Genomic DNA, 20787 nt, shown 5'->3' on the forward strand with positions numbered 1-20787 from the left:
TGTGCCTGTCTGAAGAAGTCTGTCTGTCCCTGTCTCTGTTTTTTAACAGAGTCTGTGCCTGTCCCTATGTCTGTCAGTGTCTGTCTGTCCCTGTGGCTGTCCCTGTGTGTGAATGTGAGTGTCTGTCCCTTTTGTTGTGCTCTCTTTTATTGACTTCCCAGGAAGAATCACATGGCGAAGGAGTGGGATACTTTACAGAAATCATTCATGGAGTCTTACAAGAAATTAAGCCAATAACTTCAACTGACCCCAACTCACCCAGACAACAAACAGTATTATAAACTCCATTGTTTACCCAGCAATGCTACTGTGTTCAACAGTTTTGGTGGATATTCATTGAAGAAGAGTGTTTTCAACTTCTATGTTTGCTATTTTCTGCAAATGATACACATGCATTGTTCTGGATGGGGGCATAGAAGAGAACATAACAAGATTACAGTTATGTAATAGTTTAGGTTGTAAAAGTTGATTATGTGGGAAGTCCAAGGACAGTAATGGTGATTGATACATTGTTCTATAAAATGTGGGTTTAACAGTCAGTTTGAGTACACAGTAGGGCTCACAGTCAGTGGAAGGTGTGGGTGAAGAAGCATCTGGTTAACTGCCATCCTGGAGCCCTCAGGCATCTGTTTCTTGAAGGAGCAGAGAAGTCAAGTTGCTAGGGAAAGAATAGATTATTAAAACCTGCCTATGACTGCCAGAAAGAATCCTGGTTGGACTGACAAAGTCAAATGCACAAGGCAGAAGAGCAGATAGGCCCTTCATTGGGACTTCTTGGGAAACTGGAGGGTAGGGGGTCCTAGGTTCTGCACAGATCATGTATGCTGAATAGGTGTCCGCTTGAGCCTGGAGAGATATACCAGCTTTAGTGCCAAGGAGCTTGGCAGTCAAAGGGGCGCTGAGGATCAGGGTGTAGGGTTCTGTCCATCTGGGCTAGAGAAACTTAAGTGCTAGGTGTTTGAGGAGTACTTGGTCCCCAGGGAGAGTGGGGCAGGCTCAGGGGGCAGTTAATTCTATTGGTGTGGGGGCAGAGAGATAGCTATCAGCATGTGAATGGAGAAGGGACCTCAGAAGGGAGAGGTAGGGGAGGCACCCAGCCAGTGAAGGAGTTTGGGCTGGAAGGTAGGTGGCTGAGGAAGAAGGACCTTTCATAAAAGGATCTCAAAGGGCTTAGGCCTGTAAGAGAGCATGGGGTGGCTCAGAGGCAGGTAAGGGCAATGAGGAGATGGGAGGGCCAAGATAACCTGAGTTCAATGGAGAGCTTTGGTGAAGGATTGCTTGATGAGTCCAATGGCCCTCTTAACCTTTCTTGAAGATTGTGGATGATAGGGGATGTGGAGCTTCCAGGAAATGTTGAGAGCTTCCAACACAAGCTCCATGACCCTAGAAGGGAAGGCTGGCCCATTGTCTATATGCATGGTCTTGGCAGGCCAAATCAAGGGATGATGTGGTCCAGGAGTATTTGTGGCACTACATCTGATATTTCCCTGGATGTAGAGAAGACTTCTATCTATCCTGTGAAGATGTCAACAAGAGTTAGGAAATAATGGAGTTTTTTATGAGCGGGCATGGGGCTGAAATCAATCTACCAATTGTCACCCCATTGGTGTCCTCGAAGCTGGTGCAGATGATGACATATCTGGAGGGGCACCTGTGGGTTGGCCTCACCACAAGTCTGGCAGGAGGAGTGAACCTGTGAAATATAAGCTTAAATATGGGTGAGGTCAAAGAGGGCCTCTAAAAAATGGAACAAAATGGGCCTACATGTGAGGTCTGGTGGATGTTTGAAATGATGGCCAACTCTGCTGACTTCCCATGGGAGACCTTGGTTTGGGTGATATGGGGATATGGGGTCACTTGGGAGGGAGGGCTGGGGGGTAGGAGGCGGGAGGAAGTGGGATCTGTGGGTGGTATGTAGAGTGAGTAGAAAATTTCTTAATAAAGAAAAATGAAAAAAATAAATGATGACCAGTGCCTGGTCCTGGGGAAGGATGAGACAGTTATTTAAGTAAAGCCATCCATTCTTTTCTGCATGGCCCCATTTTTTCAGGACTTCGTCAGTCTCCTCTGGTTGACAACAGGGCTGATAGGAGGTTACCAAAAACAAAATATGCTCTGTTGATTCAGAGATGCTACAGGCCAGGCTCTGGGCTACTTAGTTTGCATTGGCATTGTCTAAGGCTACTGGTTCCTTGGAGGACTGATGTCCTCAGCAGTGGATTCTACTACTGCAGTGGTAGAGGGCCTCCAAAAGCTTGGTTATAAGGGGACTATTAACTATGAGAGTACCCTTGGTAGTGAGAAAGTCCCTTTCTCTCCAAAGAGCAGATGGATATGGTCTATTAAAAAGGCATATTTAGAACTGGTATATATGTTAGCCCATTGACCCTTGGCTTCTTGGAGTGCTCTATTGAAGGTCATTAATTTGGCCTTTTGTGAAGAGGTTCCCATTGGCGGGTGGGTCGATTCAACTGTTTTAATAGAAGTGACCACTGCATGTCCTGCCTGGCAGTTTCCTATCTGTCTATAAGAGAGCTTCCATCAACAAAGATGGAGAGTTGGGAATTTGTGAGGGGTTAATGTAAGAGACTAGACTGGGGCAAGCATAAGACCTCCACAGCCTCTGTGCAAGAGTGAGGGGGAGTACCAGAGGAAGAAGTGACAGAAAGGGGGATTGCAGGTTTTAGGGCAAGGATGAAGGTCAAGGTAATTTGGGGTTTTTCTAGAAACAGTAGGTAAAAGACTTGAACTTGTGATTGCCCAAGGAGGAAGAGACAGGAGTGACTCAGAACGTCTGAGAGGCAGTAGGTAGAGTATACCATGATTGGCTGGAACAGAGGAGAGAGTGTGGAAAATGGCAAATTCTAAAAAGTGTGTCAAAACCTGGTCAATTTCAAGTTTTACAGAAAATAGGAATGTAACCAGAAGTTTTCCTGTATCCTGCCCATTCTTTCAGCCACTAGGTCCCAAGTAAACACACAAAGACTTATATTAATTACAAACCAAATGGCCTATGGCTCAGCTTCTTGCTAGCTACCTCTTACAACTTAACTCAACCCATTCAAATTAAGCTGTTTTGCCATGTGCCTTTGTGGTATTACCTGTGTTCCATTACATCTTGCTTCCATGGCCGTGGTCAGCATCCCTTTGACTCTACCATTTTTCTCCTTGTCTCTATGCTTGGATTCCATACCTGGCTCTATTTTGCCTTGCCAATGGGCATAGCAGCTTCTTACTTAACCAATGGTAGCAACACATATTCACAGCATACAGAAAGACCATTCCACAGCTCTTCCCCTTTTCTGTCTAATCAAAAGGAAACTTTTTCATTGTATCATAGTAAAATTACATATAACAAAACAGTTATCCAACAAGAATTACTCTTACAATATCTAGTCTATTTGTATTTGACAAAATTAAAGAAAATATTCTATCATTTATCCTATATTTGTGAGTCTCAAGTTTCATATCTAATTTACCTTTTATCCTAACCAAGAAAAACTATAATTATAACTATCTAGTCTTCAACTCCATCAAAGACCTCAGAAGGATATAATATTATCTGAATAAATAGGAAGCACATTGTATGCAACTTTCAAAATTCTAGAAATAACAGAGACATCTGACTGCCTAGAAGGTCACCCAAAGTTCTTATGCAATGTTGGGTAATCTATCTTCAGCTCACAGGCCTAGAGTCTCTGGCATACTTTTCAGTGAAGCAGGAAATTTCAAGGACTGTTCTGCCTAATGGCAAAGTTCATCAGTCACTTTTCTCTGTGTTCTGCAGTTTATACAACATACTGTCAAGCTGTCCAGGCAAGAGCAGTTTCTTGCCCCAATGGGTAGTCTTTTCCACATTGTAAATGAACTTCATAATGAGTTTCTTAATGATGCCCAGCAACCTCTTTGAAGTAATTGGTACTGCCAGGAGCAGACGTGTCTCACTGTCCAGAAAAGTCTAAATTCTTAAAACATTTCAAATGTCATATTCTGTAGATTTTGAAGTGTTTGAATATTACCTATGTAATTGAAATATATGTTTGTATATCTAGAAAACCTAACATGACTAAAAGTTTGATTATTATACATGACTATTAATTTGTATTTCTTAACTGTACATTATATTTTTAAATGATCTGCAAAAAACATAATACCTTAAATGAGAGTAGAAATATACACACATATAACAAAATTAACATCAAATTTGCATAAATAAACCAAAATTCATACTAATGTAAAATATCTAAGATTAATTCTTGGTTTTTTGAATTAAAGTAGATTCAATAATCTACCCTTTTATCCTATGATTTCTATATCATATCCTCCTTTCTTCTTTTAGAAAGAGATCTCTGAATTTAACTCCTTTATTTAGCCTTTTTTTAAAACTATGACCAACAACAATTTGTAACCCCTTAAATGAAAACAAATATTTATAAAGAATACTTTGGTAGTTTGGTCATAGTGTTCTATACTACTTCCTGCTAATTAAGGGCACATTTTCATTTAATTCTGGAAAGTCCTTAATTTCTTTATTTCTTCCTTGATCCATTGGTGATTCATTCGAGCATTATTCAGTTTCCATGAAATTGTAGGCTTTCTGTAAATTTTGATGTTGTTGAAATCTAACTTTAAGCCATGGTGGTCTTGGTAAAATAGAGGGGGTTATTAAAAACAGGAGCATTGACCCACATCACCAATCAAACAAGAATCAAAACTTCCAGGCCAGAAGAACTTAAGGTCATGGGAACAGGAAGAAAATTTTTCCCAAAGGGTCAATAGGAGTGATAGTGATTGGAACTATTTCCTTTTCTACCACCTGGTGCCTGGATCCCTGGATCTGGACTATGGAGAAACCTGCCTCCTGACTAATCCTACACCAAACCTCCAGGTTGTGGCCACTTCATTGGCTCTGTAACTTTCTCTTCAAAAGTTCATAACAGCTGCTCCAGGAAGTCTGTGAACCTGGTACAACCAGTGGAATGCATGATTGTGGGCCAGAGTTGCACCTCCCTGTCTGAGAATTTAGTATCTTGGTCAGAAGCTATACTGTGTGGAACACCATGATAGTTGAGAAGGCAGTTAGACCTTGAGTGGTGGTTTTGGTAAAATCATTACAGGCGGGAAATGCAAATATATAACTAGAATAAGTATCTACTCCAGGATGGACATAGTGTTGTCCATTCCACAGAGAAAGTAGTCCAATTTGTTCATCCTTTCATGGCCTTGTTGACTGGTCAGACCAGGAAATGGTGACATATCCGGTGCTCTGTGTTGGTCTCTGTTGTTGGAAGACCTGGCATTCAGCAGCAGCTGTAACCAGGTCACTCTTGATGAGTGGATATCCAGGTTGTTAATTCCATTCATAAACCCCATCTCTGATGCAATAGCTACTTTGAACATCGGCCCCTTGGGCAATAATGAGCATGGCTAGTTAAAGAGTCTGACTGTCTGCATAGTGGGTCATCTTATCTACTTTATTATTGACTTCATCCTCCTCTGATAAAGGTATATTTTATCAGCACAAATAAGGGACAGGGATTTTCACATTCTTTGCTGATTTGAAGATCTGTCCAAATACTTCTTCCCCAAATGTCTTTCCAATTTTTCTTTATTTCCTTCTTCGTTTGTATTTTTTCTTGTCTCATACAGTCCCAAATGACCACAGTCTCCCCTCCCTCCACTTCACAGAGATGTACTACTCCTGTATTTCCCTACAGAAAAGCACAGGTCTTTTGGGGATATCAACTGAATACAACAAAACAAAATGTAATAATAGTGGGCAAAAACCTATAGCATGATTCTTAGAGATCTTATTAATAAAATCAAGCCTGAGGCCAGTTATTGGGGTGAATGCTGGAAGATCAGAGAGACAGAACAAGCCACAGCTTCCTCACCTCGCCAGTTCCTCAGCTGATCCTGTTTCCTCAAACTGGAAGCCTCTGAGTCCTCATCCAGAATGAATCTCAGCTGAACTGTTGCTCAAAAGCCTAAAAGCTTAACCAGCCAAAACCTTCTAGTTTCTGGTCTTCACTCCTTATATACCTTTCTGCTTTCTACCATCACTCCCTGTGATTAAAGGCTCGATTTCTGGGATTAAAGGTGTGAGTCACCATGCTTGGCTGTATCCTTGAACACATGAATTTCTGCCTCTGCAATGCTAGGATTAAAGGCGTGTGCTACCACTGCCTATTCTCTATGTTCAATATTGTGGCTGTTCTGTTTCTGACCCCAAATAATATTTTTAGGGTGCACAATATTTTGGGGAACACAATACCACCACAAAACCCCTCATATCAAGGCTAGAGAAGCCAACCCAGAAGGAAGAAAAGGTTTTCAAGTTCAGACAAACAGGTCAGAGACTTCCCTACACTCACCCTGTTAGGAATTCCACAAAACCCCTGAGATCAACAACCTCAGTATGTACACAAAGGACTACGTACAGATGCATGCATGCTCTGTGATGGCCTCTTCAGGCTCTGAGCCCCTATGAGCCCTATTTAGTTGACATTGTGAGTTCTGTTCCCCTTGTGTTTTTGATGGATCCTACAATCCTGTTTTCCCCTCTTCCTTGAGGTTCACTGAGTTCTGCTTAATGTTTGGCTGTGGATCTCAGTATCTGCTCCCAACAGCTGTTGGAGAAATTCCAAGTGATATCCACTGAACTAGACAACAATCTCTGAGTGTATCAGGATTTCATTAGGTATTGTCTCATTGATTTGTGTGTGTGTGTGTGTGTGTGTGTGTGTGTGTGTGTGTGTGTGTGGCATTGAAGACACTCTATAAACTTCCACAGCTGAGCACAGGTGGTTGGACTAAAATGGTCATCTTCTAACAAGAAACACCACTGGAATCCACAAACTGATTTTAACATTTTTATTCATTTGCTATTTTATTTGGGTATATATTGTTTACAGAGATGGATGTGACCATGGAGACAAGAGGAGGACTGAACAAGGGTCCTCTGCAAGAGCAAAAATGGCTTTTGCAACTGACTCATCTCTTTAGTCCCATACACTGAGTTAGGAGAAAAAATGTCTTCATTCTCTTCCACTTCTCTTGTAAGCAAACATTCATGTTTATTTTCTCCTTTCCAGAGTCCTTGACCATAAGTTCTGCTCAGTCCAATCCAAACAGGTTTCTCCAAAGAAACCCCGTTGTAATGTGTTTGGGCCTAGCAACTAAAATAACTTCCAGTTTCCAACTCATTGACAAAAATCAAACCAGGACAGTAACAGCATAGTATACCACATAGTTCAGCACTTCCCCTCCCTTAACCTGACAACTCATTTACAGCTGTATTATACCCTGAGCCACCATGCTGTCTTTCCCCAGTTCCACTGGAAATGTTCCACACATCCCATAGCCTAGCCAGATGTCATTGGTAACAACATTTAGCTGCTGCTTCTGGGAGACAAGTGTAGGACAAGGCTGACCAGGTCCTAGGATTGCTTCAAGTGTTTGAAAGGGGGCTCCAAGAAAGGGAGATGAGCAGAAGCCAAGGAATGGTATGCTTCAGCCACTAAATGGGGATATGAGCCCACCATTGCCTTCCAGCCTGAGGTCTCAGAGACCTCAGAAGCATGAGCTGTAATGAAATCCAGTGCCTGGGTTTTCAGCTGCCCTGAGCTGTGGAGGTCAGCCAGGAAGAGAGTGTGGGCAGCATTCTCCACAGAGAGGTCCCTGCAGAGGGCATCCTCACAAATCACCTTCAAACGCTCCAGGCCATACTTGTCTGCAGCTGCCAGCAATGCATCTGCCATGCTGTCCAGGTCTGGTACCTTCCCAGTGTAAATGAAGCCCATCATTGCCCTGAAGACTTGTGGCTCCAGGTCAGGGATCTCAACGCGGTTCTTTCTGCTCTCTTCCATTTCATGTTGAAACATGGCTCTGAAAACTGGAGAGCGAGCTGCTAAGATGGCCTTGTGAGCCCGGAATTCCTGGCCAGACACCACCAGGCAGCAGTCTGTGAATTGGGAATTCTCCCACAGCTCTCCTAGCTCATCTGCCAATGTGCATGGGGGAACTTGAATCCCTGGATTCCTGTTCTGGTCAGAGATTCTGAAGGAGTCCTGGACGATACTCACAGTGCAGAGCAGCCTGAGCTTGTCATCTGGGAGAAGACGAGGAGCATTTGAAAAGAGGAAATCTCGAAGGATGTACTTTTTGAATCCACAGGCACGGCCTGGCACGAACCTAATGGCTCTTGGGCTCCTCATAGTTTGTGTTTTCTCTCCTTCGGCAGTTATGATCCAGAACTGGAACTTTGCCCAAACATGACTCTTTAGACAGCTGAGCAAAGCTAGGTTAACTGACAGGTAATCCGCACTTACTTCATCAACTCCATTCGGGTTTACTGTCAAATACCATTTGCCATTGGCTTCTGTTGAGAAAGGTGGGCTTCTAATGACTTCTGTCCTTTCCTCCACAAAAAAATGCAAGTTGTTGATGGTCCACATGTAGGAGAAATTCTGAAGGCTGATATGTGTGTGGTCCCATCTCTGGGCTGTCCCGTCTCCTGCCATTTCTCCTCCAGGTAGTTTGAAGGTTCAACTGGATCCAAAATGAAGAACTAGCAATTGTTTTCTCTTCACCTTGTGAGACGCAATAATAGACATGAATTACATGTTAAGTTTTTGTTTTTCGTCTATTCCCTTTTTTTTTTTTTTTTTTTTTCGAGACAGGGTTTCTTTGTGTAGCTTTGTGCCTTTCCTGGAACTCACTTGGTAGCCCAGGCTGGCCTCAAACTCACAGAGATCCGCCTGCCTCTGCCTCCCGAGTGCTGGGATTAAAGGCGTGCGCCACCACCGCCCGGCTCGTCTATTCCCTTTTTGATGGGGCTAGAAACTTGGATCTCTGAAATTTTCTATACAGATTTTAATACTAGTTTCAGAGAAGACAGTCTAGGCTTACTTGGGGCTCTTACATCACTCCATTTTTGGTCTAGATTGAATCTTAGGTCGATAGGTAACAGGTTTTGACAATTATACACAGCTGTTTAAAAATCTGGAAAATTCTATCACTCATATCAAAAAATGCTGTACTATGGTCTCTAGAATAACAGAACATATACAAACAATCTCTCTGTGTATAAAGGAAGGGGATTTATTAGAATGACTTAGGGCTGCAGTCCTGCTAATCTCACATTGGCTAGCTGTGAAGGGAAAGTCCAAAATTCCAGTACTTACTCAGTCCAGAAGGCTGGATGTGTCCACTGGTCTTCAGTATGTGCTGGTGTTCAAATAGTATCTAACATCAGGGGAGGGATGGACTTGCTGCAAGTTGAGGGCAAGCAGGCAAATAGCAAGGGTTTCCTGCTTCCATGTCCTTTTATAGGCTTCCAGCAGAGGGTGTGGCCCAATTTAGGGTGTGTCTTCTATCCTCAAGATCTGGATTAAAGGTGGGTGTCTTCAGGCCCTGAGATCCAGATTAAATGTTTGTGTCTTTCTACATTCAAAGTATGTACTTGAAGTGGATCTACCTGTAGCATGAATCTTAAAAGTTCTTATTAATAAAATCAAACCTGAGGCCAGTTATTGGGGTCAATGCTGGTAGATCAGAGAGACAGAACAAGCCACAGCTATCTCACCTTGCCAATTCCTCCGCTGGTCCTGTTTCCTCAGACTGAATGCTTCTGTGTCCTCAACCCAATGGCTCTCAGCTGAACTGTCAGCTGAACTGCTGCTTAAAAGCCTGAATACTTAACCAGCCAAATGCTGAACCAGCCAAATGCTGCTAGTTTCTGGTCCTCACGCCTTCTTCTTTATACCACCACTCTCTGGGATTAAAGGCTGGCTTTCTGGGATTAAAGGCGTGAGTCACCATGCTTGGCTGTTTCCAATGTGGCCTTGAACTCACAGAGATCCAGAGGGATTTCTGTCTCTGGAATGCTAGGAATAAAGGCGTGTGCTATCACTGCCTAACTAGTGGTTTTTCTGTTCTCTGACCCCAGATAAGTTTATTAAGGTAAACAATATTTTGGGGAACACAATACCACCATATTTCCTCTCTTTTTGGCTAAAATTAAAGAAAGCTTATAACTAATACAAGAAAAACTATCCAATAAGTATATACAATATATATAGCCAAAAATTACATTAATGATGTCTAGTCCATTAACATTTGACAGATTCAGATAAAAACTCCATTATATATATTAACAATGTCCAGTCCAGTAACATCTGATAAACTCAGACCAAAAAATTTTCATTACTTATCTTATTTAAAACAAGTAGTTCCTTTTTAAAAGTAGATTCCATAATCTCCCTTTTTATCTTATCATATCCATGTTAATCCCTCTGGATCTCTGTGAGTTCAAGGCCACATTGGAAACAGCCAAGCATGGTGACTCACGCCTTTAATCCCAGAATTCTCCTCTTTCCTTGTCCCACCTACTTCCTGCCTGGCCACTGGCCAACCAGTGTTTTATTTATTGACCAATCAGAGCAATTTGACATATAGACTGTCCCACAGCATTTTTTTTTATTAAAATAGAAAAGGGGAAACCTGGTGGTATTCTAATTGTACTGAAATGTGATTTTGATTGTATGTTAATAAATAAAGTTACCCGGGGGTCAGAGCTATTAGAGCCATAGACAGAGTGTGGCGGTGGTGGCACACGCCTTTAATCCCATAGATCTCTGTGTGTTCAGGGATACAGCCAGCATTGGAGACATATGCCTTTAAGACCTAGGGGGCTGTACATTCAGACAGTGATGAGGCAGTCACGTGTTTGGGTTTACAACCAATGAGAAGGCAGAATGACTGGAAAATCGAGTTACACACAGGAAATAGCTCTCTTTTCCAGAAGCTGGGACACAGAGGAGGATGGGTGAGATTTTAGCTCTGAGCTCTGACCTCTTGGCTTTCTCTTTTACATTGTTTCTGTGTTTCTTATTTAATAAGACAGTTGGTTACATCAACATCTGGCGCCCAGTGGGGCAAAAGTTTCTACCTAAAACCTGAGAAAAGATTCTAAAATGGAGCAAAAAACAGCTTCCTAATTGTCTCTCTCAAATGAGCGGCAGCCTGCCAGTTTGATGCAGTATGGCTGGAATGAGGCCTCTGCAAGTGGCACATTAAGCTGTGTGGTGGATTTAGCCTTTACTAGTACAAAACAAAAAGAGGTTTCTGGGCTACAAGCTGCTTGGATAAAAGCACAGACCCACGATGGCTCCTAGAGCTGGCGGAAAACATACCACCGCCATGTTGGGAAGCTGAAATGGGAGGAGCCAGCAGCCACAGCGCCGTTTCAGGCTTAGAAGGCTGCAGTTTAAAGCAATAGGCTCAAGGTAATATAAAACATAAGCCACATAAAGATGGCTACCACAGAGAGAATCTGGATTATGTTCTCTGTGATATTCATAACTGAAGAGAAACATTTGATTGCAAAAGCTGTTGAGTTATGCCAAAATGTGTATTTTAAAGGTACATTAACTTCAAAATTTGGATGTAAGGATATGTTGCTTTGGAAAGGAGGCTCTGCTTTTGTTTCCACAGAAAGCCAGAGGCTATGGATTTGTTCCAGATTAAGATACATCAGGTTTGACCAGCCAAGACCACCTGAAAGGTCTCCGATGACACCATGGCCCAGATGATCCAACATCCAGAATCGTTTCAAGTCACGGACTACTCCATGATCCTAAAATTTTCTTTGTGTCCCCATAAGATACAGCGTCCCCCTCCAGCAGGAAGTAGTAAGAGAAGCTACGCCCAAATTCCCAAATATACCAAGCTGACTTTGGAGATGTGTAAAAGTTAAAACCTTCCTTTTAAAAAAAAAGAAAGGGGAAGTGCTGTGGGACGGTCTTTATATCAAATTGCTCTGATTGGTCAATAAATAAACACTGGTTGGCCAGTGGCAAGGCAGGAAGTAGGTGGGACAAGGAGAGAGGAGAATTCTGGGAAGCAAAAGGCTGAGGCAGAGAGACACTGCAGCCGCCGCCATGATCAGCAGCATGTGAAGATGCCGGTAAGCCACCAGCCTCGTGGCAAGGTATAGATTTATGGAAATGGATTAATTTAAGCTACAAGAACAGTTAGCAAGAAGCCTGCCACAGCCATACAGTTTGTATGCAATATAAGTCTCTGTGTTTACTTCGTTGGGTCTGAGCAGCTTTGGGACTGGTGGTTGACAAAGATTTGTCCTGACTGTGGGCAAGGTCGGAAAACTCTAGCTACATCTACCCACTTCAACTGAAGCATAACACTTCTCACTGTTGTGCCCTCCATGTTAGGGTTTTAGTTAATTCTATGTCTTCTTAAATTGGGAACCAAGAATAACCACCACGAGTGTATTCTGCTTATTGTGATTCACCTTAAATAAAATAGGGATGGTGTCTATTCCTACACAGCTGTTATTTCCACTTCTCGGGGTTTTACACTAAAACACTCTCCCCATCCCCCAGAAAACCCTTACCCTTGCATTTTTGGAGTTATAAAAACCCCATTTCTCCATTGTCCTAGCTATTCTCTCAGTCCAAGGATTAAGTAGAAAACCTATTATGGCAGGAAATAATGCTTATTTAATTCAACTCAAAACATTTGAGTCAAATTAGTTAATATTGAGACAAGTAAAAGGTCTTGCTAGTCATTATATTTATGTTAAAGGCAACCATTCAATATTGTTTGTCTAAGACTACCAGTGTGGTTACTGGTGATTAAATAGAAATTCATGAACCAGGCATGATGTGAGAGTCTATGGCACTGATCAGAGTAGTCTGATGTCAGTCTAAAGCTCACTTGGTCCATACAATAAATTGAAAGAGAGCCAGACATGCAGAGTGGAAAGACATCAAAAACGGAAGAAAGATGTAGAAATGAAATTATGATTACCTCTTGAATTCCTGCTAAAACATTTCAGATGCCAAAGTATTAGGTTACAACCTAGTGTTTCAGATCAGTTCCATCCTCTTTAAGAAAGTAACTGTGATGGGATGGAGAAATGGTTCAGCAGTAAACGTTGCTGGATACCTTTCCAGAAGACTGTCATCCAATTTACTGCATTCAAGGGTACATGACAACAGTTGGTAACTCCAGTTATCTAGTTACCAGGGGATCCGACAGCCTCTTCTGACCTCTGAGGCCACCATATATGCCCATGGTACACAGACCCTCCTGTTAACAGGGCCCAGGCTCTAGCAGGCCCCCACACCTAAGTACATCTGTCTCCATGACAGAAGTAGTATTCAAGGTGAAAAAGTCAGTATTTCTGTAAAACACAGCAAAACCCGGCCACAACTAAAACGAAGGCTTAATCCACCTAAGTCCATAGTCTGGGAATATCTCTAAATGTTTAAATCTTGCTTGAAATACAGTAACATTATGGCTTCTGTAGTGCGACTTCTGGCTAAATGTTCTTGTTAACTGAAGATTCTCAACCCAGAATATGGTTTTGTGCTTAAAAGCCCACCCTGAGAAAGGCTGGTTGCTGCATCAGAATCCAGAAAACCTCATATGGTTGCCAGCTGGCTAAAAAAAGACTTTCTATTGTCTTAAGTCCATGTTCAAGCAGTCTCTCTCTCCTCCTCCTCTCTCTCCTCTCTCCTCTCTCTCTCTCTCTCTCTCTCTCTCTCTCTCTCTCTCTCTCTCTCTCGTGTGTGTGTGTGTGTGTGTGTGTGTGTGTGTGTGTGTGTCTCCAAAACTTTCTAAGTGTTATTGTCAGTCTTGTTGTGCTGTATTGACCATTGGCTTTCTCTGTTGTATGGACACCCCTGCTGCATAAGACTTATGCCTTCTCCTGTTGGGGACCTGAATCCTTTTGTCTGTGCCATGTCCCCCAGAGAACCACCTACCTGAAATAAAAGCTCCACCTGCTCCCCTGATCCTAAACACATAAAGAAGATTCACTGAGGCTACTAGTTAGCCACCTGACAAACATTCTTCACTGAGGAACCAAACTTTCAGAGGTCAAAACCAGTTGATTGATTTATCCTGGATTTAAGGAAGAGCAGCATCAAAGCCACAGGCTGGGAATTGCTGAGTGGATTGAAACACTGAAGGTATTGTCGAGTACTATAAGCTTAGTGAGTCCCTACAGACATGATGAACTGGACAGAGAAAGACTTGGGTAGCATTTTGCTGATTACATGAAAAAGGGAAAGGTCTCAAAAGCCCATCGTTGGTTAACTGTTGAATATATTCTGCACCTTTTAAAAACCAGAATACTGAAAAAAAAAAAAAACAAAAAAAAACAAAAAAAGCCGGGCGGTGGTGGCGCACGCCTTTAATCCCAGCACTCGGGAGGCAGAGTCAGGCGGATCTCTGTGAGTTCGAGGCCAGCCTGGGCTACCAAGTGAGTTCCAGGAAAGGCGCAAAGCTACACAGAGAAACCCTGTCTCGAAAAACCAAAAAAAAAAAAAAAAAAAACAAACCAAAAACCAGAATACTGTCTCACTTTTAAAGCCCAGCAGAGTAAGCATGGAAGTTCAAAGCTTAAAGAGGACAGAACTCACCAGTGAAGCATGAAAATTATGAGGTATTGAGAAGCTGAATCTTGGCAGTCAGCATGATGAAATTGAGAAGCACTTAGGATCTTTTCATGGCACACCCTTAACAGGATCTGGAAGAGTGTTTCTAAGGAGGATTATCTGGGTGGGGCATGGGGAGGGGCAAGACAACCAATGAAAGTTGGTGGAGATATACCAGAGACTGTGAGTCTGGATGGAAAGAAGACTGCCAATTTCACAGGTTCCTTCCTGTCTCTGCTTTGTGACCACCATGTATGAATTGTTCCATCCTCATCTCCAAGTTGTGAACAGTGAGACCCCTGACTGAGAATGGAAGATACCTCTTCCTGGATCATGTTAGTGGAAGGATTTAGTGTAAAACCCTTGAGAAGAGGAAATAACAGCTGTGTAGGAATAGACACCATCCCTATTTCATTTAAGATGAATCACAATAAGCAGAATACACTTGTGGTGGTTATTCTTTGTTCCCAATTTAACGAGACATAGAATTAACTAAAACCCTAACATGGAGGGCACAACAGTGAGAAGTGTTATGCTTCAGTTGAAGAGGGTAGATCCACTTCAAGTACATACTTTGAATGTAGAAAGACACAAACAAACATTTAATCTGGATCTCAGGGACTGAAGACACCCACCTTTAATCCAGTTCTTGGGGATAGAAGACACACCCTAAATTGGGCCACACCCTCTTCTGGAAGCCTAAAAAAAGACATGGAAGCAGGAAACCCTTGCTATTTGCCTGCTTGCCCTCAACTTGCAGGAAGTCTATCCCTGTCTTCCTGGCTGACCTCCACAGCTCAGGGCAACTGAAAACCCAGGCACTGGATTTCATTACAGCTCATGCTTCTGAGGTGTGTGAGACATCAGGCTGGAAGACAATGGTGGGCTCATATCCCTATTTAGTGGCCCTCTTTCCAAAGCTTGAAGCAATCTTAGGACCTGGTCAGTTGTGACCTACACTTGTCTCCCAGAATCAGCAGCCAGTGTGTCACCAATGATAACTGGGTAGATTATGGGATTGTGGTGCATTCCCAGTGGAACTGGGGAAAGACAGCATGGTGGATCAGGGTATAATATAGCTGTAAATGAGTTGATTGTCAGGTAAAGGGAGGGGAAGTGCTGAACTATGTGGTATACTACGCTGTTACTGTCCTGGTTTGATTTTTGTCAATGAGTTGAAAACTGGAATTCATTTTAGTTGCTGGCCCCAAACATATTACAACAGGGTTTCTTTGGAGAAACCTGTCTGGAATGGATGAGCAGAACTTATGGTCAAGGACTCTGGAAAGGAGAAAATAAACATGAATGTTTGCTTACAAGAGAAGTGGAAGAGAATGAAGACATTTTTTTCTCCTAACTCAGTGTGTGGGACTAAAGAGATGAGTCAGTTGCAAAAGCAATTTTTGCTCTTGCAGAGGACCCTTGTTCAGTCCTCCTATTGTCTCCATCGTCACATCCATCACTGTAAACAATACCTACTTTAATAAAATGTCAATTGAATTAAAATTTTAAAATCAGTTTGTGGATTCCAGTGGTGTTTCTGTTTGAAGAATCCCATATTAGTCCATCCAGCTCTGTTCATCTGTGGAAGTTTATGCAGGGCCTTACTGCCACACTCATACAAAATCTATGAGACAATACCTACAGAAATTCTGTTTCACTCAGAGATTGGGTCTAGTCCAATGGACATCAGTTATGCTTTCTCTAGCAGCTGGTAGTAGCAGATACTGAGATCCACAACCAAACATTAGGCAGAGCTCAGGGAATATCAAGGAACAGGGGTAGGCAGGATTATGGGAGGGTTAAAAGACACAAGGTGAACAGAGCACACAAACTCATCTGAATAGAGCTCATTTTGTCTCCCAGAGCCCAAAGAGGCAATCACACAGCCTGCATGGGTCTGTATTAAATTCTCTTCATACAGGCTGTGGTTGTTTAACTCAGTGGTTAGTGGGACACCTAAGAAGGGGAGTATGAGGAGTCTCTGACCTTTTTGTCTGATCTTGGGAACTTTTCTTCCTTCTAGGTTGTTTTCTCTAGCCTTGATATGAGGTTTTGTGACTACTATTATTACTAATAGTAGTATTATTATATTATTATATATATTATGGAGATCTTTCCATTTTCTGACATCTTCTTCAATTTCTTTTTTCAGGGACTTGTCATATAGTTCCTTCACTTGCTTGGTTAGTGTTACCCCAAGGTATTTAATATCATGTAAAGGGTGATGTTTCTCTGATTCCTTTCTCAGCCCATTTGTCATTTGAATATAGGAGGACTACTGATTATTTTAAATTAATAATAGTATATTATTACATATTAGTGTGTTGTTCAGTTGATAACCCCAAGAAAACTGCTTTTCTGAAGGGAAATAGGGTAGTAGTACATCTCTGTGGAGGGAAGGAGGGGAGACTATGGACAGATGGCGTTGTATGTGAGAAAACATAAAAACAAATAAGGAAATAAGGACAAATTAGAAAGACATTTGAGGGAGAAGTATTTGGACAGATCTGCAAAGGAGCAAAGAATGTGAAGATCCTTCGTCCTCTGTAAACTGCCATGAAAGGTGATTTAGGCAGAGGAGGAGGTCAATAATTAATTAGACCTGATGACCCATACCATGGACTGTCAGTCTCTTTCCCAAGTCACTTTTGGTATTGCCCCATTGCCCATGATCACAGTAGCTGTTCTACCTGAGGTGGGGGTTATGCTTGAGATCAACAACATAGATATCCACTCATCAAGACTGACCTGCTTACAGCTGCTGCTGAATGTCAGATCCGCCAACAGCAAAGACCAACACAGAGACCCAGAGATGTCACATTCCCCAGGCTAACCATCCAACAAATTCATGACAGGATGACTACATTGGACCTCTTTCTCTGTGGAATGGACAATACCTCATCCTTACTGGAGCAGATTCTTAGTCTAGATATAGATTTGCATTTCCCACCTGTAATGATTTTACCTAAACTACCACACAGGAACTAACAGAATTTCTTTTCTTTTTTTTTTTCTTTTTGGTTTTTCAAACAGGGTTTCTCTATGTAGCTTTGTGCCTTTCCTTGAACTCACTTGGTAGCCAGGTTGGCCTCGAACTCACAGAGATCTGCCTGCCTCTGCCTCCCAAGTTCTGGGATTAAAGGCGTGCACCACCACCGCCTGGCTTCAGAATTTCTTTTCAACCATCATGCTATTCCACATGGTATAGCTTCTGACCAAGATTAAATTCACAGAGAGACAGGTGAACCTGTGGCCCACAATCATGGAATCCACTGCTTGGTGCAGATTCACCAACATCCCGAAGCTTCTCTCGTGATGTTTAGAAGACACAATTATGGAGCCAATGAAGTAACAGCAATCTGGAGAGCTGGAGTTGTATTATCTGGGAGGCAGATTTCTCCATAGCCGAGATCCATGGGTCCAGGCACCAGGTGTTAGAAAAGAGAATAGTACCACTCACTATCACCCCTAGTGACCTCTTGGGAAAAAATGTTTGCTTTCTTTTTACATGACCTTTTTTTTTTTTTTTCAAGTTTTTTGCTTGAAAATTTGGATTCCAGTGTGATTGGTGGTGTGGGGCAGTGCTCCTGACTGGAGCTACAACAAACAGATCATTGAACTGGAAGCTCATACAAGCCACTTTGAGCTTTGGATGTCCTTAATCCAAAGTCAAGAAGGAAATAACAGTGTTAGGAGGGATGAATGACCAAGATAAACATCAGGAAATTACATGGCTTCTCCACAATGGAGGTAAGAAAGATTATGGCATTCAGAAAAGAAATCTTATAGGGGTCCTCATGGTGCCACATTTTCCTATGATTAAATATGATGGGTGACTGTCACAACAAAATGCAGAGAGATGAGAAAAAGTACAGACACACCAGGAATGAGGAAATATATCATAAATCCATAAAAGGGGTCAGGGTATGTAGTGATATTCCCACTGAAAGAAAGTAAACCACCAATCAATTTATTTTGAGTCAAATTAAATAAGCTTTATTTTCTGTCATAATAGGTTTTCTCCTTAATCTCAGGTTTGAGAGGATAGCCACGAATATAGAAGAAGTGGGATTTTTATAGCCCCAAAAATGCAGGAGGTAGTTTCATTGTATAGGATTCTTTTGGCTATCCTGAGTTTTTTGTTTTTAAATATGAAGTTGGGTATTGTTCTTTCCAGGTCAGTGAAGAATTGTGTTGGAATTTTGGTGGGGATTGCATGGAATCTGTAAATTGCTTTTGGTAAGATTGCCATTTTTACTATGTTAATCCTGCCTATCCATGAGCATGGGAGGTCTTTCCATTTTCTGACATCTTCTTCAATTTCTTTTTTCTGGGACTTGTCATATAGTTCCTTCACTTGCTTGGTTAGTGTTACCCCAAGGTATTTAATATCATGTAAAGGGTGATGTTTCTCTGATTCCTTTCTCAGCCCATTTGTCATTTGAATATAGGAGGACTACTGATTATTTTAAATTAACCTAGTATCCTGCTACATTACTGAAGTTGTTTATAAGCTGTATGAGTTCCTTGGTTGAATTTTTGGGGTCATTTATGTATGCTATCATGTCATCTGCAAATAGTGAAAGCTTGACTTCTTCCTTTCCAATTTGTATCCCCTTGATCTCCTTTTGTTTTCTTATTGCTCTGGCTAGAACTTCAAGTACTATATTGAATAATTATGAGGAGAATGGACAGCCTTGTCTTGTTCCTGATTTTAGTGGAATCACTTTGAGGTTCTCTACATTTTCTTTGATGTTGGCTGTTGGCTTGCTGTAAATTGACTTTGTTATGCTTAGGTATATTCCCTGTATTCCTGATCTCTCCAAGACCTTTATCATGAAGGGGTGTTAGATTTTGTCAAAGGCCTTTTCAACATCTACTGAGATGATGATGATGGTGATGTTTTTTTTTTCTTTCAGTTTGTTTATATGGTGTATTACATTGACAGACTTTTGTATGTTGAACCACCCTTGCATCTCTGGGATGAAGCCTACTTGATCATAGTGGATAATTGTTTTGATGTATTCTTGGAGTCTGTTTGTTGATATTTTATTGAATATTTTTGCATCAATGTTCATGAGGGAGATTGGTCTGTAGTTCTCTTGGTTTGTAGGGCATCTTTGTTTGGCTTGGGAATCCAGGTAATTGTAACCTCATAGAAGGAGTTTGGTAACATTCCTTCTGTTTCTATTGTGTGGAACAATTTAAAGTGTATTGGTATTATCTCCTTTTTGAAGATCTGGTAGAAACCTACCAGATCCTGCTAGGAGAAGTCTTTCCAATTCAATGGTCTTAAGAAGCAAGCTGGTGTAGCTATCCTAATGTCCAGCAAAATAGACTTCAAACTAAAATCAATCAAAAGATGCATATGTAAGGACATTACATATGCATCACAGCATAGATGAACCAAGATGAAGTTTCAATTCTGAACATTTTTGTTCCAAACACAAGGGCACCCCATATGTTAAAAAACATTAGTAAAGTTTAAATCACACATAAAGCCCACACATCAATAGTGGGAGACTACAACACCCCACTCTCACCACTGGACAGATATGCTAAATCGAAACTTAACAGAGAAGTAAGGGACTTAACCAATGTTATGACTCAAATGGCTTTTTGTATTTTCATATGAAACTGAGAATGATCTTTAAAAAACTGTGTTGAGATTTTGAAGCAGAATGCTTTGAATCTGTAGACTGCTATTTTTAGATATTAATCCTACTGACCAATGAGCATGGGAGATTTTTTTCATTTTCTGATATCTTCTTCACTTTCTTCCTCAAAGACTTGAAGTTTTGATTATACAAGTCTTTCACTTGCTTTGTTATTGTTTTCCATAAGATATTTTATACTATTTGAGGCTACTTTGAAGGTTTTTTTGTTTGTTTGTTTTTGCTGTGTTTCTTTCTCTGATTTCTTTCTGGATCCTCTTAAGAAGTTTTGGGGTGGCTAACTAATAATAGCAGTGACTCTTCTTTATATGAGTTTGGGGTCAGAGTTTCAGATACTGCTTCCCTCAAACTCTCTGGTCCTGGGAATTTTTTGTGGGGAGCTTTTTAGTGATTATGCTCTTTTATTAGCCTTTCATGATCTGTTTAAATTACATGTGTGATCTTGATTTCATTTTGGTCAGTGGGACCTATTCTTTCTGATGTGTTTATCTTAGTGTCCTTAGAAGGATCTGAAAGAGTGTTTCCAAGTAGGATTATCTGAGATGCAGGGAAAGACCACCACTAAAGTTTCTTGGAGTCATCCTGGAACTGTGGGTCTGGATGCAATCAAAAGTAGGGAAGGAAGAAGAGAGCCACCTTCAGAG

The 20787-nt window shown here is 41.5% G+C and overlaps 1 protein-coding gene across 1 annotated transcript; it reads right to left on the reverse strand.

Moving 5' to 3' along the window:
- Nucleotides 1–7439: 7439 nt before the first annotated feature.
- On the reverse strand, nt 7440–8522 carry LOC114688850 (speckle-type POZ protein-like). The gene has a single exon (XM_037201937.1). The coding sequence runs from the start codon at nt 8520–8522 to the stop codon at nt 7440–7442; it is 1083 nt and encodes a 360-aa protein (XP_037057832.1).
- Between the last annotated feature and the right edge of the window lie 12265 nt (nt 8523–20787).

The sequence above is a fragment of the Peromyscus leucopus genome, chromosome 1 (assembly GCF_004664715.2).
Source record: "Peromyscus leucopus breed LL Stock chromosome 1, UCI_PerLeu_2.1, whole genome shotgun sequence".
Lineage (NCBI taxonomy): Eukaryota > Metazoa > Chordata > Mammalia > Rodentia > Cricetidae > Peromyscus > Peromyscus leucopus.

What these genes read in the sequence shown, in the direction of transcription:
- LOC114688850 (XM_037201937.1), bottom strand. Translation starts at nt 8,522, where the DNA reads ATGGCAGGAGACGGGACAGCCCAGAGATGGGACCACACACATATCAGC.